This window comes from Phocoena sinus, chromosome 16, assembly GCF_008692025.1.
Source record: "Phocoena sinus isolate mPhoSin1 chromosome 16, mPhoSin1.pri, whole genome shotgun sequence".
NCBI lineage: Eukaryota > Metazoa > Chordata > Mammalia > Artiodactyla > Phocoenidae > Phocoena > Phocoena sinus.
In genome coordinates, this window is record NC_045778.1 from 68,571,194 (window position 1) to 68,594,215 (window position 23,022).

At 48.4% G+C, this 23,022-nt stretch overlaps 1 protein-coding gene across 7 annotated transcripts in view; it reads right to left on the bottom strand.

Moving 5' to 3' along the window:
• The window catches only part of NRAP (nebulin related anchoring protein), a 74,421-nt gene that overhangs the window by 6,108 nt on the left and 45,291 nt on the right, over window positions 1-23,022 (bottom strand). For 6 of the 7 annotated variants that reach the window (XM_032609313.1, XM_032609312.1, XM_032609311.1 and 3 more), the window contains 13 exons: window positions 20,936-21,034; window positions 19,192-19,296; window positions 18,368-18,475; window positions 17,735-17,848; window positions 15,845-16,042; window positions 14,031-14,135; window positions 12,658-12,756; window positions 10,649-10,753; window positions 10,196-10,303; window positions 9,044-9,355; window positions 3,432-3,536; window positions 2,516-2,614; window positions 562-666 (listed from right to left, as the gene is read on the bottom strand). In XM_032609313.1, coding sequence (XP_032465204.1) covers window positions 562-666; window positions 2,516-2,614; window positions 3,432-3,536; window positions 9,044-9,355; window positions 10,196-10,303; window positions 10,649-10,753; window positions 12,658-12,756; window positions 14,031-14,135; window positions 15,845-16,042; window positions 17,735-17,848; window positions 18,368-18,475; window positions 19,192-19,296; window positions 20,936-21,034 — 1,662 coding nt within the window. The remainder of the gene's footprint in view (window positions 1-561; window positions 667-2,515; window positions 2,615-3,431; window positions 3,537-9,043; window positions 9,356-10,195; window positions 10,304-10,648; window positions 10,754-12,657; window positions 12,757-14,030; window positions 14,136-15,844; window positions 16,043-17,734; window positions 17,849-18,367; window positions 18,476-19,191; window positions 19,297-20,935; window positions 21,035-23,022) is intronic. The other variant, XM_032609314.1, reaches the window with a different exon arrangement.

Below are 23,022 nucleotides of genomic sequence, written 5' to 3' on the forward strand. Positions count from 1 at the left end.
CAAAGGGCACACATCCAAGGGAAACAGACGTGTTGGGGTCTACAGCCTCACACACAAAGGAGCGGATTGTGTTTGGACCAGATGGACTACAATTGCAGCATCTTTCTAAACGGCAGAAAGCAGAGAAAGCGCCACTTTGTCTCCAAACTTACACTGCTCTGAATGGCTAAGGAGAGGTGTCCAAAGAACAAACAGAGCAGGTGTCTACACCCGCGGGGCCAGGGCACCGGCAACACTGCTCTGGCCGTAACCCAGCACCTGACTGAGGTCTCTGGAGCCATGCCCAGCATTAAGATTTGAGAGCTAGAAGGACCACAGGCATCGGCTAGCACAGCTCCAGCCCCATTTTACAGCTGGGAAACTGAGGCCCAGCGAGGAAAGTGGCTCAAAGTCACACATGTCGCTTGTCCCACTCTCAATCCATGGTTCTTTCCACTCCAGCCTCCCTTCCTGGGACATTATTTTTTTTTTTTTTTTTTTTTTTAACAAATAAAATCCCGTTTGGACACAGATCATTTTACAGAAACAGGCACACACCACACGAACCGCTGGTTCACTTACATCGCTCAGATGCAGCGCGTTGAGGCGGGCTCTAGTGAAATCGGGGTGGTCGGGGACCAGGGTGTATCTGTGCCGGGATTCGGCATCCCCTGACCTGTACAGGCGCTGTGGGGAAGAAGGCTCACAGTAAATGGAAAACCCGCACTTGCTGCAGCCAAGGTGAAGAAGGGGCCGATTCCCTTTCCTGCCCCTCCCTCGCCCCAGGGCACAGAAGCCCATGGAGAGCATCCCTCCAGAAGCCACCCAGGAAGGGAGGGGCCCATGTGGCCAGGGTCAGGCGGTGGCGGGGTTGGTTTTTTTTTTTCTTTTAAGAAGATGTTGGGGGTAGGAGTTTATTAATTAATTAATTAATTTTTGGCTGTGTTGGGTCTTCGTTTCTGTGGGAGAGCTTTCTCTAGTTGTGGCAAGCGGGGGCCACTCTTCATCGTCGTGCGCGGGCCTCTCACTATGGCGGCCCCGCGGCCTCTCTTGTTGCGGAGTACAGGCTCCAGACGCGCAGGCTCAGTAATTGTGGCTCACGGGCCTAGTCGCTCCGCGGCATGTGGGATCCTCCCAGACCAGGGCTCGAACCCATGTCTCCTGCATTGGCAGGCAGATTCTCAACCACTGCGCCGCCAGGGAAGCCCCCGGGGTTGGTTTTAAATAAACCCTGCTTAAAATATTCATCAAGATTTGCCCCAAAAGGGTCACAAACCATCACTCTGGCTGGCTGTACCTGTGTGTTTCACAAACAGTAAAAGTGGGTGGATATTTCAGAGAACCTTTGCAACTGGTCATTGCTCAAGCTTTTTACTAGTGACAAGATGCCTTCATACCTCTGCTACTTAACACTAATAGTAATAATAAAAAGACACAACAGCTAAAAAGTCTTAGATGCCTTAATATCTGTTCAGAAGTGTCAAGTTTTCACAGTCCACCCTGTGTCCCAAGAAGACACAATTTTAAAACTCAAGCTTGGGCTTCCCTGGTGGTGCAGTGGTTGAGAGTCCGCCTGCCGATGTAGGGGACACGGGTTCGTGCCCCGGTCCGGGAGGATCTCACATGCCGCAGAGCAGCTGGGCCCATGAGCCATGGCCGCTGAGCCTGCGCATCCGGAGCCTGTGCTCCGCAATGGGAGAGGCCACAACAGTGAGAGGCCCGGCCCGCACACCGCAAAAAAACAAAAACAAAAACAAAAACAAACCTCAAGCTTTATCTTAGTTGCTATTTTTAGGGCAGCGATCTAAGAATTGCAAACAATTTTAGGAAGCGGTTGAGTCTCATCCAGTTTTAGAGAGGAAATATAATATTTAATATTCCAACCCTTTCCCAAATTCAATTTGGGTTTTGCAAATGTCAACTGGTCAGTACAACATTTGGGCTCTGTGAACATGGGGCAGCTTTGTCAGTGTGCAAAATCCAATCCCTGGACAATTTCAGAGAAAAAAATATATATGTAACTTCCTATTCTTTGAAATTAATACAGAGAGAAGAAATGGGGCTAAATCATATAGAGAGTAAAAGCAGAAAGAAGCTTTTGATATAGCCGTTTTGTTTTGTTTTGTTTTTCTAATTGGCTTATGCTAAGCTTTTAACTCCATTATCATTTATCAACAATTAAGATGTATCTGATCTAGTGTTCGGTAAGGAATCATCAATAATACTTAGTATTACTATTGTTATGATTATGAGTCAAACTAGAGACATTTATTGAGGACTTACTATGTTCCGATACTTGCTAAAAGCTTCACGTACTTTTATTTATTTAACCCTCATTTAATTCACTCAATCTTACGAAATGGTTGCTATTATTACCCTCCTTTCAAATAAGGGAACCGGAGTTAGAAGACATTAGAAAACTGACCCAAGATCGCCCGGGGAAGGGACAAAAGGTTTGCCCTCACATCTTAAGCACTGACCACTGCACAGCACTACCCACTCCTGGGCCTGGGATGAGTGAAGAGAAAACACCCACCTCATTGCAATGCATGTAGCTGTTCTTGGCATGAACTAGGTCTGGAGAGTCAACCACCGTGGTGAATTTGATAGTGTCTGGTTTTTTACGGTATTTGGTCTGTAAGAGAAGGACCAAGATTCTCATGAAACAATCAAACACCATGCACTTTTCTGAGTGCAGCTTCACCCCATCTACTCAGTACCAAATGTGCCAATGACGTGATTGGAAAACACGTCTCTCTTCTTGGTGGGCACCTCACCAGCATACGGAAGAGATCCAAGCTGCCTCTGTGATAAGGAACATTTTCCGGGTATTTACATTCTTGAAAAGAGAGGCTGCAAAATGCCACAGCTCATCACAATAAAGGAATTCAATAAAGGGAGGGATCCAGCAACAAGGTGGCCCTGCCCAGACCCTATAAAAGTAGGTTCTGTCATTAAGGAACTGAAGAAAGCTGTGGCACCCTCAACGAGCTCCCAGGGCAAGACTCTCTAGGTCATCAATACGGCGGGGAGTTCAGTGAACGTAACCATCTCTGTGCAACTTTTCACAGCCTCTGAAGTCAGACGACCCCCAGACACTGGACTCTGTGAGTAAACTCAGGAGATGGGTGGCAAACCCTCTCCCTGCCTCTCCAAAGATAATGGGCCACCTTAGATCACAATTGTACATTAACGCCTCTCTTGAGAATCTTCTAATGCATCACCCCTCTTTCACTGCCCGACTGGAACATGCCTTTAACTCCCCCGCAAGTGAATTCACTGGGAGGGAAATCTTGTTCTGTCTCGGGATTTGGCTGAAAATGGCCCCAGAGAAATATCAGGAGTCCAGTGGCCATGGGGCCCTCTTGGGATCTCCAGTCCATCTGCAGTTTCCCTGGTCAGGAGGACATAAACGCCAGGTTGCGTCTGTGGTAGAGTCAGATTAATGGTACCTCGCTGATGAGCTCTCCGGCTTTCTTTGCACTCTCTATCTGTGGGGAACTCAGCGCCAGCCATCCTGTCCCCTTCATGCCCATCAGGTCTGATCTGTAGTGCAACTGCAGGAAGAAAATCATTGGCTTTTATCAGGAGAGGGTCGAAGACTGTGGGGCGTTTGTAAAAATGCTTCATCGCAACATTTCAACATCTTCATTGAGGTGCGTTCTGCATGTCATCGAGTCAAACTGTTTGAGTTTGTGCACTCTGTCCAGAATCAAATAACGGGTCCAGTGTACGATACAGGAAGGTCCCACCCGTAAACTGGCTGGATTTGAAGCAGAAGGTACTGACCTGCGGGAACGATCCCTAAGAACGACCTGAGATATACACCCCAGCCCACACATCAGCCCCCGTCATTTTGTTTCATTCTGGCAGTGAGGCGATTGACCGCCTGCCTAAACAGAAACGTTTTTATACACTTTCAGTTGATCAAAGGGCTTTGAGCTCTGGATCAAACCTGCTGTGACTCGGAGCAAATCTCTGTACCAAAATGTGACTCAGTTTCTCTCTGTGATACCTGAAGGTCATGACAACCCCTCTGTTCTCATGAAAACACCTGAGAGTCCTGAGGGGTAAAAGCCACTCTATGTGTTAGATTTGTTTTTTTCTTGCGGTGGTGGGGGGGAGGGGAAGACGATTACAGCGGGACTCTCAAAACTGGAACAAACCTGGCTACACCTGGCGAATGGCGTGCAAGCCATTTTACTCTTTCTGTGCCTCGGTTTACCCCTTCTCCTGCTTCTACTCAAGATTTGCTTATATTGCACAAATGGGCTTAAGGTTTATCCACCTTCTTCCTTTTAAGGACTCAAAAGAGCAGGAGTACAGCATCAATTCTGGGGAGAAAATAGTAAGTGCGGTTTTAAGACAATGGGTCCGTAGTAGGTACTGACCATGTAACCTGCAGCCTTTAACACCTGTGTATATAAAAGGGAAACTTAAGGCATCAAATGAACTCAGTTCTGACATTTTCAAAACAAAACAAAAGACAGTGGGTCTGATTAGGAGTCCCCTAAAATGATAAATCTAATTACCATTCTTTGATTTGCCCACCATTACCTACGATGAGACAGTTGCTTTTCTTCCTCTCCGTATGGAAATTAGGCATTTTTAAAGGTGGAAGGAGACTCTCTAAGGAAATCTGAAATTTGGATCTAAACGAAGTTGCTAGCCTTTCTCTAATTTAGATATAAGCTCTGCTGTAACGCAAAACACCCACTCCTGAAATCAGCCTTTTCGGCCTTTTTAGTTTTCTTTCATTTCAGGAATCACAGTGCCCCTCACAGCTGGCCTCAAAGAGGGTCCGTTTCTGATCTACTGTCTGCTGGTTGAGGCCCCTGTGCAAATTCCACTCTGCTTTCCAACTGGTGCAGGGAGACATCACTCAGGTCCCAGAGCACGTTTCAAAACCCCATGTCAGGGAGATTGCTTTTTATACCGCGATCTTTCAGTCTACACCGGCAAAGCTTTTGCCTTCCACTCTGATAAAGAACAGAGAAAATTGGATAAATTTCTAAGTTAGAGAGAATCATCCTACAGGGCCTCTTCACAGCCAGGCCTTGCTCCTTTCATAAGTGAGATGAAGCGGGGGAGCACGCTTTCAACTTGTCTTTTGTGGAGCTGAACAGTGCGAGCGCAGGTGAGTCAGAAGGCAAGACGCAGGTTCCCCAAAGATCTGACTGCGCCTTAGACTCTCTTATAAATGAATTGTCTATTGATATTTCTGCTCCCAGCCCAGCTTTGACTATTCACGCAGACCCTAAAAACAACACGCCTGCCCCAGACTTCACGATAAAACAGGGAGAGAGAGGAGGGGAGTCGAGGAGAATCGGCCCAAAGACCGTTTCAAAGAAGGATTCTAAGATAATAAGAGACCTTCTCAGGATGCCCAGCTGAATTTGGCTTCCCCACATGGCAGCCTCACTATTTGCCCTTGTATATATGAAGGCCTAGAAGCCACCTTCGGAGTCCCACGTGGGGTTTCCCGGCACCCCTATCCTGGAGCACAGTGCAGCAGACACACGAGCTGCAGCTTTCAGCCCCTGAGTTCTAACAGGAATGACATAAGCAGATGCACCCAGGAGGCGGCCAGGGGAAGGGGTATATTCGTCATATTAAAAAGAATCACCATAACCACTACCTCGCACAGGGTGTGGTTTGCTTTAGACTCATTATCTCATTCAGTCCTTGCGCCATTCTCAAAGGACGAGCTCTTATTCCCATCTACAGAACAATGTCGGGGTTTAAATGTTTGTTCGGATTCTCAGAAGAGTCACCAGCTGCTGTCCTGTGGGGATGCTGCATGGGTGGTCCCTAAGAGAACACTCGGGAGCCAGGGCACCTGGGTTCCTAATCTAGCCACCAGGGGGAGCCAGAGAGCACCGAACCCAGAGTCGGGAGCCCAGAGCCCCACTTTGCCTCTTACCAGCCGTATGGTCTTGAGCAAATCATTTCCCTGCCGGCTTATGACCCTAAGCAAGTTACTGAAGATTACAGGTGCCTTAGTTACCGCAACTGTAAAAATGGGAGTAATGCCAGTACTTACCTAGATACTACATGACATGGTTCGCGCACGATATTTAAACAAACGCCTGACCCAGGATAAGCATTCCATACCTTTTAGGTATTCTTATTGTTGTTGTTGTTTGTGATGGTGGGGAAACTGAAGCTAGGAGAGCTTAAGGAGTCTCCTGAGGCTGGGTAGCCATAAAGGGCAGGGCCGGGACCGTCCCTTTGTCCCTGCTTGTTCTTTGCAGGATGCCCTGCAGCCCCTGCGTGAGATCACGGAAGGGAGTGTGCACTGGCAGATTGGGAAAGACTAAGAGGTGACTGAACCAGCACCGATTCGTGGTGGAGCGTGGCCTGGGCGGAGCACACGTCTCAGATACATCCCTGAGGTTAGCGTGACTTGAGCAATCACGGCCTTGAGGACCTTCTCCCCAGGGGTGAGCCCCTAGTCCCACAGCATTCTTTCTGGCCTGGGCGGAAGAGGACAGGAGAAATGGCTGAAGGCTACTGAGGGCTACTGTTCCTACCCTAGATTCTGCTGAACTGAGTGAGCTCATATTAAGCCTCTGTCTCCTTTTCGCTATAACATAACCACATGGAATTGGACTTTCAGCGATGACTCTGAGAAGACTAAAGCCTCAGAACCATCTGTGGACACTGTGCGGGGCTACTGTTCACAGCATCTTAGAGTCCAAGACCCCCCAGTTTAACAAACCTGAAGTTTCAAAACAATGCATGAAGCACAACACAGTCATTTTTCAATTAGGCAATAATTTCTCAGCACACGTCATTCTAATACATCTCCCATTTGGTAAAATGTCAGTCTAAGATTGCCAACTAGCGTTTCTTGGGAAGGATCCTCTGTCTTAGTTTGTTCTTCCTCTTCGGCTTTTTTTTTTTTTTTCTTTTTTTTAGTGTTAGACTATCCTTTCTTTTCAGAAGTAACAGTGATATAAATGGTAGTCTGAGGGAGGATTTGGTTTTTGGTATTGTTCCTTACTTAGTTAAATAGTCTGACATTATGTTGATGCCAGCATTTTAAAAAACATTAATCTATGAATCCTGAAATCTGAGATCACCAATTAAATCAAACCTCTTTGCTTTTCCAGTGGAGACATGGAGGCCTAGAAAGCCAAGTGGCCGTGGAAGGACTGCCAGTGAGTGACGAAGTTGGGCTTCCAGCTTGGGCCCCGACCTCTCCCCGGTGGCCTCTGTAACTTCCTCAGGCCCTGTCCTGTCCCAGGAGGTTTCTCTTCTCCCCAGGAATAGGCCACCGACAAGAGGGTCCCGGGCTGGGCACCAAGTCATGCTATGAGTTCTTCGTGGACCTCAGGGTGGCCTTCTAGCAAGCGGAGGGCTTTCTAAGTGGGTCCTGGGCTGTGCTTCAGTGACCACGTGCCCTGAGTGGGGACCGATAAACTCACCCTGCTCTACACTCTGCTGGTTGGTGCCCAACACGACACTGCAGTTCCAGCAAATCTCGAGGCATAATTAGATGACCCTGACGTTCATTAAGTCACATCATCGGTGTCACACTCAATCATCCGTTAGGTGTTTACAACAGAACCAAACTAGAAGCAGCCGCTTCTCTGAAGGCCACCAGAGTCGGAAGGCTTGGTGGAGAACATAGCCCGAAATGCTCACACCCACTGGCGCGTTCCTGCAGACAAGGCACCGTGCTCAGTGCATCATATAGACCAGCCCTCAACTGAGAACCGGGTTCTCAATCGGGTGCAGATTTGTCCCCCGGTGCATTTGGCAATATTTGGAGACATTTTTGATTGTCACGCTAAGGGGGTGCTGTGGGATGTAGAGGGTAGAGGCCAGGGACACTGCAGTGCACAGGACAGGACCCCGCGACAAAGCATCCGGCCCCAAAGGTCAAAAGGGCCTCCTGAGCTGGGAAACCCTGATATGGATGATAAGGACTGATGTGACCACAGTCTCTTGAGTTCTGCTCTAACGTGAGAGCGCCTTCCTCCTAGGGGAGCCACGGGGCTGGGGAGACGATACACGGACGCCCGTGTGGTGCAGAGCCTGCCACGCGCACGCGCCCGGTAAGTGCTGACCGTGACCACATTTTCACCGCGGCCCCGGCCCGGCTGAGGGAGCCGAGGCTTGGAGGGGCCTGGGACTGACTCCAGAGCCTTCCACCACGGGGGCAGTGGCTGGTGCTACCCACCTACAGGCTTGATGACCTTGCGTGGGCCAGGACCTCCTCTCTCTGGGCCTCAGCGTCCACACCTGCCTCGTAGGAAGCGTGACTCCCCTGCACCGGGTGGCAGGAGGGTTGGGAGTGTGGGCCCTGGAGCCAGTCCTGCCTCGGCCCCTCCCACGCGACCTCGCCTGTGAAACAGGAGCAGCAACGGCCCCCACCCCAAAGTGCGGTAGCGAGGGTGCCAGTACTGGCAAAGCAGCCAGGGAGTGTCAGCTCTGGGGGCAATTCTTCTCCTCGCCTCACCACCACGCCTACTGCACACAGTCTAGCCCTGAGCCTCTGTCTCGGACCCCATCCCCATCCCCTGCGACAGCCTCTTCACCCACCCACACACTTGCTTCACTCCAGCCTCAAATACGCTGAGGCTGCTGCCCCTCAGGGGCTTTGTTCAAATGTCACTTTTGCAGTGAGAGCTACCCTGACCCCCATTTTAAGTCGCACACACACACTCACACCCCCCTGCCCAACTTCCCTGCTCTGTTGGTCTCCATCTGGCATACTACACGCCTCACTTATACTTTATCTCCCTCCCACAGAACGGAAGCTCCATGACCCTGGGAGTTTTTAGACTCTTTTGTTGACTGTTGTATTTTTAGACTCTTTTGTTGACTGCTGTATCCCCAGGGCCTTGAGGGATGCCTGCTACATAGTAGGTGCTCAACAAATATTTGTTGATTGATTGAATAATTCCAACCATTCCAACCTAGATGGCACAGACCAAGCAAATCATTTGGGGGATCCGAAAGGCTAAGGAAGAAGCAGAGATTTACACGCAGGCCTGGTGGGAGGAGGAAGGTCGGGGACTGATGTGTGATCCACGGACCACCCCCCCACCCCTACCTCACTCTGCAGGGCGTGAGCTTTCTTGGCCCAGGCCATCTTCAGGTCCTCGGGCAGTGCCGTGAATTCGTGGCACCGTGTCCTGTAGTCGCGGTCGCTGGCCAGGGCCTGGGCCTTCCTGGCGTGGACCAGGGGCACCATGTCCATGGGCAGGTGGCACTGGGCTCTGTTGCCCGCCGCCTCCCTCCTGTACTGAAGCTCACTCTGCAGCCGGCCCATCCGCTGGCAGTGCTGGAGCCGGGGGTCGTCTCTCACACTCTGGGCCCCGATCAGCCTCCCTCGCTCCTTCACAAAGTCGTGCCTGTAGAGAAACTGGAAGGGGGGGGACCAGGCAGTCAGGGGCTGGCATTTGGGATGCTTACATTCCATTTATGCATTTTCCTTGCAGACTGTAAGAAAATCACCTGTTCTTACACTAGGAGGAGAAGATTATAAGAAAAACCACAGTGAGGCTGGCCTGAGAGCACGGCTTCCTCCCTGGGGGAGAAACACCGCTCCCTTCCTCCCATCTAATTAAAACCAGATCTTTAGAACCAAAGTGAGGGGCCCACTCCCCTTACTTGTCCTGTGCCCAAAAGGAACTTATCAAAAAGGGTAAAAGAGAAACTTGTGCTTTATCCCCTTGCACTTGGTAAAAACATCAAACCCCAAAGACAGGATCCATTTATTTGAAGTCTACATTTTCTGCGATTTGTTTGTGGGAAACAGAAAGTCACCTTCATGTCCCAAAGCTATGGATGCTATCAACAGAGTGGCTGAAACACAGCTGAAAATGCTACCGCCGACGCGGGAAACGACAGAGAAGCAGAATCACAATCTCGACCGCGAGTTCTCTTTCTAATTCTGGGTGGAGCTAGAAAACGGACAGTTCACACATTACGGGGAGATCGTTGCCTAGACACTGCAATTAGAAATAAATCGTAATCTTCTTCCTGCTAGAGACTTTTGCCTGCATTTAGCTTCTGATTAACAGGGCCTTTCTTTCCCTCTCTCCGTCAAAGAATCTCATTCGTGACTAATATATTCTGCAGGTGACATCCTGTCTCACATGGTGATAGATTTGCTTTAATTCAGGAAAATCAGCCGTAGACATTGTTTTACATGAAGTTAACAGAAATTAGGCCGGATGGAAGGTCGTATCATTCAACTCACATCACTGGCTATATCTCCAGAGACCCGAGCCGCCTGGAAGGGGAGGGCGTCTATTGTCAGCTTGTAGCCTTGAACACGGAGATTCCGCCAAGACTCCTTGTATTTTGCCTACGGTAGGAACACATGTAGATCTTCTTTAAAAAAAAAAAAAGTACATGACTCAAAGAACAAATGCTACCCCCTTTTATTTGTAGTGTGGTGTTCCAGAATCAATTCCTGACAAGCAAAAGCTTTCGATTTTGCAAAGAAAATCTCATTAGCACCCTCTCGGAAGTGGGCTCTGACACGCAGGTATCAACACATCTGTGTAAGGTATATTTCACATGAGTGTCTACAGGATACATTGTTTAAAGTTTCTGTGAAAGTCACCAGGGTCACTGTTAGGTCCCGTCACAGACACAGACACATGTGGCCCTGGAGCACATCTCAACCTCAGCAACGGGAAAGGCTTACATCACTCAGGTTGGCTGCGTTTGTTTTCGCTCGGACAAACTCGGGCAGGCCCAGGGTCATTGTGTACTGGTGTCTCGCGTCCTCGCCTGCTGCTTTATAGAGGCGCTGGGCAGGGAAAAAAAAAAAAAAAAAGGCAAGAAGGTAAGTGCTGTGCATTTCTGCAGGGCTGGAGTTCCCTCCTTTGCAATTGGGAAATACGTTTGTAAAAGGCCATTTGCTGTGTCATGGGTACACCTTCAGCCTGGAGAAGATGTTTTTTTTCAATAGAGATAGTCCTTCATGAGTCAAATTGAGTGCTGTGAAAGGAATGGGGACAAAACTGCAAGTTGCTTGTGATGGGGCTCAGGACATGTTACCCAAAATATGGTACCTTGGCATAGTGCGTATTTTAAGCTGAAGGAACCTGGAAGCAGCAGGAGATGGAAGACCTCTCTCTGACCTTCTCCCCTCCTGTGGGAGCTGCCCTCCCTCTGACACAGGGAAGGAACAAGCTCATCTCTGACCTCGGAAGGACCGAGAGGCATTTGAGCAAACAGACCTCGCTAAGTGTCCCCCAGTTCCCTGCCCTTAGCTCACCCCCTTTTGCCCTACACATTTTCCCACGACTGTCCACTCTTCATCAAACCTAGAATAAAAACGCTCAGGTTTAACCGTCCCTCCCTCCTGGACTCCATTTCCTTGTGAAGACTCCTGCACCACCTAAAGCCTATATTATATACATTTGTATGCTTTTCTCTTGTTAATCTATCTTTTGTTACAGAGCCCCAGCCGACAACCTAAGATGGGTAAAAGAAAACATATTTTCCCCCTTCCCTATACTTTGCTCAATAATAGGCCGAGGGAAGAAAAACACCTTTAAGAATACTATCGTGGTTCTTCCCATTGCAGACTTTTTTTTTTGCTGAGGACACAGTGTAAAGACAATACTAAGATCTGGGAAATTTAGGAGAAGCTCTGCCGGTTGGAAGGGAGGTTCCCAAACCCCAGTCTGCATCCTTTACTAAAATCCCGGGATCCTCCCATGGGCAGACTCACACCACTGCTGCGCGGCACGGCCTCAGCCGTTGTGAAAGCATCTGCTCTCATGATTAGAACTGGATCTGTGGTTGCTGAGTCCTCCAGGGCCAGAGGCCACTGCAGGAGGCACTGTTACCCCTCAGCACCCCAACGACAAAGCAGGCGAGAAAGGTTCAGTGGGAATTTTAACTTGATCATGTCACGCTACACAGCCCTTTGGATTTTCTTATCCCAAGCTTGGAACTAATGTGTAAATACCCAAATCTCTACTGACTTTGAAAAGTCAGAGTCAGGAGGAGAATTTTAAAAACGAAATTTCATTCTCTGCCAAGCTCACTCGATATTTCAAACTTGTCAGAGGGCCACTAAGAAGACGTAGAGCTGGAATGATGATTTTATGGAGTGAGATTCTTTCCCCTGGGACCCACCCCTCTGCTAGAATATTAAAATGATAATTGGGTAAGTGGTGAGTGAGAAGAGGAAGCAGAGAACTAAGAAGTTTGGCAAACATCACACTGTATCACTGTCCCCGGACAACCACAAATCTTTCCCGTCATCATCATCAGAGTGACAGCGGAGAAATGATTAGCCGACATGTGCCCAGCCAGAAGAGACGAATGGCAGACCAGCACGTCTCCAACTTTGACGTGCACAGGAAACCCGTGAGGATCTTGTTAGATGACCGTGTGGATTCGGTGGGTCTGGGGTGGGGCCTGAGGTTTGGTATTTCTAACAAGCTCCCAGGGGATGCTGATGCCGTCGGTCCGTGACCACATTTGGGGGGGGCGAGACGACAGACTAAACCAGATTTCCTCCTGGGCCTTTATTCCTTCTGGAAACTGTTGAGGCTCCATCTAATGACATTCTTTTCTTTCCATGCAAACACCCATCCTTCCCGCGACCCCCGCCAATCCCACAAATAGTCACACATATTTTTTTAGCCATCCAGCAGTTTTTAAAAAGCCCATCCCAAAGCCGTCCGAAGATTTTACCTCGTTTGTAATCTGGTTGCTGAGTTTTGCATGAGTGAGGCTGGGAGTGTCTGTCACGGCCGTGTACTTGAATGACTGGGGATGCTGACGATATTTACTCTGAGCTCACACACAAGAGGCAATAAGAAGACAAGGTAAGATGCAAAAGCAGCAGAAGAACGTGCTCATTAAGCACTGGCTATAAAACCTCGTTTTGCAAAGGCTGCTAGTCTGTGGCCCAGAATCCAGTCCGTCCCCTGCTCTTGTGACCTCAGAACCCAGTGGGATGAAGCAGCAGAGAGGAGAGGACGGATGGAATCAGATACTTATCAATGGGAAAGGGAGATCTAGTCCTTTGCTACGAATGTGAACACGACTATAGAAATTCACGTTTTGCTCCCAAATTTCCTTTGCTCGCTGGAAACCCTGGGCTCCTCAGCTTTGGCGGGGGTGGGGGGGGGGTACCAGAAACAACCGTGCAGCTTAAAATAATCCACATGCCTGTATGCCACTCCAGGGGATGGGATTCAGTAAATCGTCAGTGGGCTCTGTACTTTGTTTAAGTTCCAAAGGGGATTCTGATGCACCATGAGGTTTAGAAACCACTCGCTTTAGAGATTTCATTGGAAAAGCAAAGCACAAAATTAAATCTCAACTCCCACAGTGAGGCCAATTCCGCTTGCTCAGAGCTTCTAATCAATGCGTAAGCCATTCTGAGGCACCCAGGCTGGATGCTGATCGCCTTTTGCTTGCGGTGCCTTCCATTATGCCTATCTACCGTGAATGGAAATCCCAGAGCCCTCCCAGGGGTGGGCAAGATTCCTCAGGGAGTTCAAAGAGCTTAGAATTCCAGACTTCGGTAATTTACCAAGAAGTTATCACCAAGCTTATAGCCACCATTTCATATACAGCCGCCAGAGAAGCACAGGGCTTAGATTAGCGCTGACCCTCAGAAAAACCAAATGAGAGAGGTCTGCGCATTCCCATTTGACTGATTAAGAGGTTGAGGCTCAGAGAGGGCAGGTGACTGACTGGCTTGAGGTCACACAGCAAATGAGTACTGGCCTGGAATTTCAGTCACTACATGTGTCTCCAAAGCCCGCCCTCTTTTCATTGTACCACAAGCCACTCTTCAAAGGGACCCTAGGAAAGTACATCTTAGGATCCAGCAAATAATTCTTATATGTTAATATAGGAACTGGCTCGAGATCTGCAAAGCTATCTTAAACGGCATCCAGTCTGAATGGAGAAGGGAGTAAGGAGAGAGGCTGGGTGAGCTACCACTGCTAACAGTGTAGCATCTAACTGGCTTTAGTAAGAAACAAACAGATTGTTGTGTAACCTCTACCGTGGAATATACTTGACACCCCCAACCCGTCCTGGTCTCTGGTTACCTCACTGATGAGTTCAGATGCTCTCTTTCTCCCTTCAATGTCTAACGTGCCTGGAATGACACAGGCAACGCCTCGCATGAAGTTCAGGTCCGACCGGTACAAATTCTACAAGGAACAACACGAGGAATCAGAAGAGCCAAGCTCGCAGAATGAGGAAGGACCCACAACAGACAGCATCGTAATCAGAACTCAAGGCCAAGGCAGTCTCTCCAGATACATCACACTCAGCAAATACACACACGCTTCTTACTTAAATGCTCATTAGGGAGACAAAAATGTAGGTCAGAAGAAAATAATTCTGCTGTCACTTGTCTCCGTAGCTGTTAGAGGGATGCTTGGCGGATTTTTATTTTAATGTGGGCTATCAAAAAATAAACGCTGGAGCGGATTGTGGTTAGAAAGTCAGCTGTCTTGGGGCAAGTGTGGAAATGGTTTAATGGGTCTTCAAAACAAAACCCAGCAGCAGAAGGCGGCATTAATTAATCATGGGTTAAGAAAGAACTAATAAATGAATCCAGAATAATCTGGCGAAGGCCCGAGTCTGTGTGGGTGGAGGCGGTGTGTGTACCTGAGGGGTCTGGGCTGACAGTTTAAAGGGGGCCCCAAGTTCACTCCCCTTCGGCCACCGAGGCGCCCCGGTGCGTGCCGCCTTCCAATTGCTATGGCAACGAGAGGCAGGGGAAGCCAGGGCTCTGCTCAAGTGACGAACGGGCCCTTGAGCTGAGCGTGGCTGCTCCCTCGTTCCTCCACCTGCTGTCGGGTTCCTGACAGTTTACGTCACTTGGTAAACGCTGTACACAGGCGGAAAACTCCAGTGGACAACAGTAACCCGGATCTGAGCACCGCTCAGCTCTCAGGCTCTGCCAAACCAGAAAGCGGGTTTTGGGGGGGCTGTTTTATTTTCCAGCAGAGGCCGGTTACTCGCAAATCTCCCGGCACGGAAACGTGGTGGCAAGCTGGGAGATGAGGCGGGTACCAAAAAGGAGGCTGCTGCCTGTTGGGAAGACACATTCTGTATCTCCTTGGGAGTGAGGAAATCCTCCAACGCTTCCCAACGCTCCCGGGCCTGCCTGCTTCAGAAAACAGGTGGCATGAGCTAGAAATGCCCTCATTGGGGTGGGGGTGGGGGGCGTGAAGGCCTCCAAGACCCCTTGGGAGGACTCAGGAAGGGTCTCTGGGACCCTTATTTCCCTGCCCTCTGCCCAACACTCCCCTCTGCCCGAAGTGGGTCAGTTCCAAAGGGGCTCTGAGCAACTCTCCCAGCAGACCTCAGGCCTCTTCCGAAGTTGGGTGGCCCGGGAACATACGATGCACCAAGAAGAACCCCCAGCTCAAGCTGGGGCCAGAGGCAACACCGTTGGCAAGTCTTGAACATGCAAAACCATAAGCCTTGAAAGCGTCTTCCTTGGACACCATCCGAGTCCCAGCACCCGCTTTCTCATTTATAGTTTTATGATCTTGCATGAGCTATTTAACTTCTTTGAGACTCACTATAGCTTCTCTGTAGAACGGGGATAAAGAGTACCGATCTAGGGTCATTTGGAGGATTAAATGAGATAATGCCTGAAAACACAATGCTCGGAATTCAGCAGAAGTACTCAATAAACTGCTGTCGTTGCTGTTAACAGATTCGTGCAATTGTGCTTATGAAGAGCTAGGCAGGAACAAGCAGGGTAGGTGCTTTAAAAGAAAACCCAGGTACGGGGTTCCTCATCTCCGGAAGCCCCACTGAGCCATCAGCAGTTTGTGGGTCACTGCCTCACGGTCAGATTTAAGAGGAAAAGAGCCTGGAGAGAGAGGCCCGGTCCCCTTACCTCACTCTGCAACCTGTGAGCTTTCTTGGCACAGCTGAGCCTCAGGTCCTCGGCCAAGGAAGTATACTGGGGGAGTGGGTGTCTGTAGTCCTGGTCGCTGGCCAGGGTCTGAGCCTTCTTGGCATGCACCAGTGTTACCATGTCCAGTGGCAGATGGAACTGTGCCTTTGAGTGTTCAAAGTCTTTCCTGTAATTCACCTAGATGGGCAGACAGATCAAGAGCAGCTATTTCAAAGCCGCCATTTGCATCGGGACCATGAGGGAGAGCAATGCGACGTGATTGTCCCAGGTGAGCCCAGGAGGCTTTCCTGGCAGGGCCAGGGCTCCTTTCTTGCAGCGACTGGCTTAACAAGCAGGGCTCGTCTCCAGGTCCTGCCACTCACCATCTCCAGCTCTTGGATGATCAAGGCCCATGGTTCCCCTACTTGGGGAAAATACGGAAGTTCAAGGGACAGATATAATGTCAGTGGTTCCCTTGCTCAAGTCCTTCGATCTTCCCATTTTCCAGAGGCAAGAAGACACATGGCTAAGCCGCCGCCCGCTCCACACGCTTTCTCCCCATCACCCTCTCAAGTTCAGACTGAGACACCAGGGGCTCTCCTCTCATGCTAGGTAACGGAGAGCTTCTTCAAACATCAGATGACATCCCAGTAAATCTGGGAGCCAGGAGCAGTGGGCAGATGCTTGAAAAGCCAGTTCTGAGGGGTGGGTATTCCCGACAGCCCAACATGCATCCTGAGGGAGGAAGGGAGAGGCCCATTTCCAGACCTCAAGCTCTGCCCCAGTCCTCGGAGGAGCGTTTGAAGGTCCACAAAGCTCACTCTGGGCTTTCTGGGGAGTCAGATACATAAGCGCCGCCTCTTCCTCCACCCTTCCCACTGCCCTCCAAGCTCCAGCCACTCGTCCCTAACCTCCGACCCCCACCTCCGCGCACCCTCCCCACCCCTAGCATACAGCCAGGGACAATTCATGTCCAATCCCGCCCCAGTACCGAAAGCGGAGAGAAGTGTTAGAAACAGGGAAACTGAGGCAGAGAACAAAAGAGACGAGAACGTGTGAAACCGTGGAAAGAGCACGCGATGGCGAGCTGGCTGCGCGTTCTAGTCTGGCCCTTGCAAGCTGACCTTGGGCAAGGGATTGAGACACTCAGAGTCTAGGTTTCCTTATCAGTAACCAGGATGAACAAGTGATGCTCCTAGAAATAAGCTGATGATTAAATGAGACACTGCATGTAAAATGTTTAGTCCTCTGCTACATGTTGGACACATATTCGATTTCATCACAGCCATTAGCCAACTCACGTATGGGCAAGGAGATACTGTATACACACATGTGCCAGCACCCAGGGGATCAAATCAAGGGGTGCAAACTCAGATGCCACCAGAGACCAGACAGGTAGCATAAATGAGTGAAGGAGGAAGGCGGGGGGCGGAGGGGTTGGCTGCATGACTAGGAGAGTACAGATCCCTTCTAAATGGGGCTCTCAGTAATCAACTTCAACAGTAGCCTTGAGGAATCCAGGTCTGGCTTCTGCACAGAAGTCTCAAACTTTTATGTAAAGTTTTCCGTTTTGCAAGGTTTGCAATTAATTCGCTCTGCAGACCCAACAGAACACCTCTGCAGTCCAAATCCAGCCCACAGGCCCCCATGTGTGGTCACTGGTCAAAATCCTAGAATGTCCAGCCTGGAAGGGAGCTAAGGGGTCAAGTAGTCCTATCTCTCACTTGACTGAGGAAGAAGCTGAAACCCAGAGGGGCCAAGGGACCTGACCACGCCACCTAGCTAGCTAGGACAGAGCCAGTACCCTCAACCGGAAGGACACAGGATATCTGTCGGCTGTGCGTCATTAGGTGGGGGGCCCCCAGCTCCACTGCGTTCTCTCCCACTTACTTGGCTCTGCAGAGAGCTCGCGTACACTGAATGCGCAAGGCTGATATCATCTTCCAAGCTCCGGGAGCCGAGCATCTGCCCTTTCATTTTCTCAAATGCCTCTTTGTATTTGTACTAAAGGGAAAGAGAGCGGGAGAGAGTAACAGCTCGAGGACAAGGGACACGGAATGGAAGAGGTGGGTATTGGGTGAAAATGTTTTGTTCTTTTGACAGTAACTGGGTGAGTTAAAAGAAAAGGCGCGGGAGTCGTCAAAAGGCCTATTCTTTCATATGCAAGCCTCCCAATGACTAAAGGGCTGGGATATGAAATGGCAGGACATGAGAGCGCTTGGGCCGCCCACACTGGAGGAAGGTGGGTACATTGTTAACAGTCTCTTCACGTGGACTTGCTTTAGGAAAGCGCTTGGTGGAGGGTGCATTTCATCTGCCGGGGGTCCATATTTACAGTCCAGCATCAGCTTTGTACCCTGGCTGGGGGATTTTTGCTGTTGTTGTAAGGCATGTTCCTTCTCACAGTCAGTTGGGAGAGCAGAGGATGTTATCCACAGGCAAAAGAAGGCAGGGGTGAGGGGCAAAGGGAATAAAAATTGGTGAGTATTAAACATTGTCCTAGGAATGGAGGTGGAGGCTTACATCACTTATGATTTCACCAGAGGCCTTTGCCGCCTGGAACGGAATGGCATCCAATCTCAGTTTATAGCCACCGTCTCGAAGTTTGCTCCAGGATTCCTTGTAACGCGTCTGTCGAGAAGATGTACACCAATAAAGACCCTCCCGTGACCTGGTGGTTTCCGGAACTCCCATTATCAAAACGAGAATCTGGTTTCTTGTGGAGTTTTTTTCCCCCAGTGAGAGATCACTGTGGCTTAGCAAAAACCAACAAAGTGTTGGATCCTGCCTTATGTCCACCCCTGGAGGGGAGAGCCATGGGGGTGGGTTTAAAAAGCAAGAGCTTTGGAGTCAGAACCAGATCGCTCTGAGCAGCAGTTGATGGGAAGAAGCAGGCATGAGGTGCGTGGGCACAGCTCTTGATGGAGAATAAAGATGAACGACTGTCTCTACTGAAGAAGAGGAAAGCGGGTGCTGATAGGGAGGATGGAAGGGAAGAGTTAAGTCTCCCAAGTCTCTCTTTGGCTGGATGTCTATATTCCGATGCTCCCATATTCCAGCCCCTCAGTACAAATGTCCTTTGCACTCAGGAAGTTTTCCTAGTCTCATCCTTATCAATGAGCTTGAATCTTCTGCAGGACCAGCTACATAATTTGCAGGGCCCAGTGCAAAGGAAAACATAGGGCCCCTTGTTCAGAAATCTCAACAAATTTCAACATGGTGACAGCAGAGCATTAAACCAAGTGTGGAAGAACAGGACGCTTCTGAGCATGGGATGCAGTACAACTGTGCAGGTCCCTGAACCTCCAGTAATTAAAACCAGCCCCCGCCCCCTCCATCAGCCTCACCTCACTGATATTCATGGCATTCAGCTTGGCCAGCAGGACTTCCGGGAGATCCGCTGTCTGTGTGTAATGATGCTTTATGTTTTCTCCTTGTTCCCTGTATAACCTCTGTGGATGGAGAGAGGTTTTGCATTAAACCCAGAAGCCTCCCCCATACAGCCGTCAGCCAAGTCACACTCCAGGAGACAAGGGCACTGCAGCTGCCATCTCAGCACAGAGACAAGATCTTGGGCGCCCTGCCTCTCCCTGGCTCGTACGGCTAAGCGCGGTGACATGTACTTCATTCCCTCCGGAGTTCTAGTTCCCAGCCCAGAACATGACAGGCTGAAACTTCCCTCTCAGTTAATACTCCACTTGTAGCACACTGCTGAGATGGGTGTCAAATGAGAAAATGATGGCTGGTTAACATCTAGTAATTTCGTTATTAACTATAAGCTAGGAAAGGACATCAAAATTCAGCAGGCACAAGAGAAAATGGCTCTTCCACAGGCGAGATTTTCTCTGGACCTTCTACCCTCCTCCCCTCCTGCCACCTCAAGGAATCTTGTGCTAATAAACGTTTCCTGGGTGGGTCTGGGGTGCTATTCATCTAGAACTCTTATCTGGGCTTATGATAATTCTAGTAGTTAGCAATGACACATGGAGTTGGCATCTGCCACCAGAGAAAGTTTCTAAACCAGGCTTTTCCATCCCAAATCTTATTAGATGTGTCCAAGTTTCTACGTATCACAGCAGTGCCCCCTAGAGTTGGTTAGGATAAGGAAAAAAGCAGCTATTTTCTTTTTTTTTTTTTCCATACAAAAGTTCTTGTTTGACCATCTGTGTTTCTCAGAATTAAATTTGCTTCTGAAGGGGTGATGGTCAAGAAATTATACATTTCTAAACCCGTAAGTTTGTAAATCATCCCATAACATATTCTGACAGGCACTCAAGCCATCTCAGAATGCCTGTCGAATAAGGCCCAACAGGAATAATCTGGTCAATTGGGAAGCAAGGGAGACATTTTGAAAGCCCTCCCCACCAAGTTTTGTCAATTACCCTCATGGCAAGTTAAATGGTCTGAAGATATTTAAAAGGCACGTCCACCCTGCGCAATGACCTGGGGGCCCCTCTCAGTAGAATCAGCCGACCAGGGCTAATCCATGTCTTAACATGAATTTTTAGAGGACCTCATCATTCCGTCTAGTTTACAAGGAACCCTGCGCTGGGAGGGCAAAAGGCCAGATCTTGGCTTCATTTTATAAAGGGAGTATGGGAAATGGCTCGAAAGTTAGTCTAATGTACATAAATCAGACCCAAATCCTTTTCAAAGTCTTTGGGAGAATTCGGAAAGCAAGAATTCCTGCCGTGTGTCCCAAGAAGCCCTAGGCATTCTAATTCCTAGGTGTTATAATTACCAAGAATTTCGCCCAGAAGTCCCATGTCCGAAAACAATGCTTCAAAACAAAAGGAGAGGGGAAAAGACCTCGACCACAGACAAATCCTGGAGACATGCAAATGGGGAGGAGTGAAAGCATGGGGCAGTGGGGTGGTGGAGCCCTCCTTGGTATCCTAAGAGCAGCGGTTAACACCCATCTACATCCTGATGAGGAGGCCCCGCCACTAAGGTGAGCCCTCAACAAAGGATAAGAAGCTCCTTCATCCTTAGAACAACAGAAGGAGCAAGCCAAGAACCCCTGGGCTTCAATCGCAGGGTTGAAAGAAGAGCCCACTCTTAGAGTCATAATGTATATACATTATCGCTTACATCCACTGCTTGGGTGTAACTAATTCTGGCCTGGACCATCTCCGGAGTGTCTTTAATACTGGTAAACTTCAAAGCATCTGGATGCTGACGGTACTTCTTCTGTTGAGCAGAAAAAGATCAAAGCTGTGAATTTTGTGCTGTTCTTTCATGCCATTTGAAAGAGAAAATCATAGGTTGTCTGAGATTAGAGTGAATTTGTGAACATAATTATTATTCGGCTTCCTCCATCTTTATATCCTAGGTGCCTTCAGGTTAATATTTGTTTCAATTTAAGAATAACCTCGTGTCAATTAACATTAAAGGATTTCTACCTGGTGCAAAGAAAACATCTCAAAATTAGGTTATACCAGTAAAATACTAGAGGATACACACTTAGTAAAGGATTTTTTTATATAGCCTTCAAATACTGTCTTGCAGTTGTTTACATATTTTAGTTCAGGTCTCCCAAGCAAGAAAGAACACTCACAGTTACATTTATCAGTTGAAGCTTTCTATTTTCCTTCCACAGAAGAATTGGGCAGAGACTACCAGAGTCAAAACCCTTGCATTTAAGTCAGTGACTGTACATTATCTAATCACTTTAGAAACCGGTTCAGTTAACATACACAATAATTCTATAAGGGTTATAAGAAAAAGGGTGCTATTATTGAAAGGAGTCATCATACAGTTTGAAAGAGGCTGAGTAAAACAAAAAAAAAATTACAAGAAATACAAATGCTAACAAAGTCCTAGATACCCAATTTTGAAGTATTCTGAAAATTATGCTTCAATTCATTCCTTTTTTTTTTTTTTAAATTACAGTTCCAGTAGACTGAAAACAGTGGCTATCTTAACGGGATTATGAAGTATATCTTTTCTCCAATCAAACAATTATTTTAGAAACACTTCCTTATTTATTGGGTTGGATATTTGTATACTGGGTTGTCTTAAGAAGACAGTTCAATATCCAGCTGAATTTGACCCATCAACTGTTTTTGTAAATAAAGATTTATTAGAACACAGTCGTGCCCGTTCATTTACGTATTGTCTATGGCTGCATCATGCTACAATGGTAGAGGTGAGCAGTTACAACAGAAGCAGTGTGGCCCACAAAATGAAAAATATTTACCATCAGGTCCTTTGCAAAAAAAGGTTTGCTAACTCCTGCTTTAAATGACAGGTGTGTGTGCATTTGTGGCTCTTTCACGGTGCCTGGCATTCTGTCTGAAAATTTAGAGGCCAATCCAATTTGACACTAAACTGGAAATGTGCCAAACTGGAATGAGATGGTTGGGAAAAGTTGCTGCAAGATGTCTTGCCTTCCTGAAGTTTGAGGACTAAGTATAAAGCACGGAAGATAAGCAAATCTGTTGAATAAGTTTGCAAAATGTGGTAGAAGATTAAGACCACCATGGGACAAATGGTTCCAAAAAGATCCCTTGGATGCCAGACTTTGATGCATGAAGGAATCATCTCGAAGTCTAAGTGATGTGTATAATGGGAAGCAGTACCATTAGCATCTAGTGCGTAGAGGCCAGGGATGCTGCCAAACATCCCACAAGGCCCAGGACAGCCCCACCGCACAGAATTATCAAAACGTCCACAGGGCCAAGGTTGAGAAACCCTGATCTAATCTTTAAAAGATCTGCTCAGGGATACTGCCCTAAAATGCGAGGAAAGGGCTCCTTTCATAAGCCTTCAGGTCCAGCGAGGGTGGCTGCAAGTAGACGGGAGTGAGATTCAAATAGAAATGAGACCCTCCAACAAAAAAGAACCAGAACCGTGTCACGTGTTCGACACCACATGAATATTCAAAAACTGTTAACACTGCCTGCTGCAGAAAGAAAGAGGGAGAAAACGTGCGTGAAGTCACAAAAGGGCTTTCTAGGTGCAATAAATGTATCTTTTTATCATCTGTCCCGTGTTGCTTCATTAAAAAGGTAAGTTGGTGGGTAGCAATTGAGCTCTGTTTGATTGTCATTATTATTCATAATATCATTTGTCACCCACTTTGTTTTGGCCAGGGCTCTCTGGGCCCCTACTGGGGTGTGTTTGGTATGTAGTTTCCCTCTAATTACCAGCCTTAGTCTGGGTTTTGAGGCCTTTCA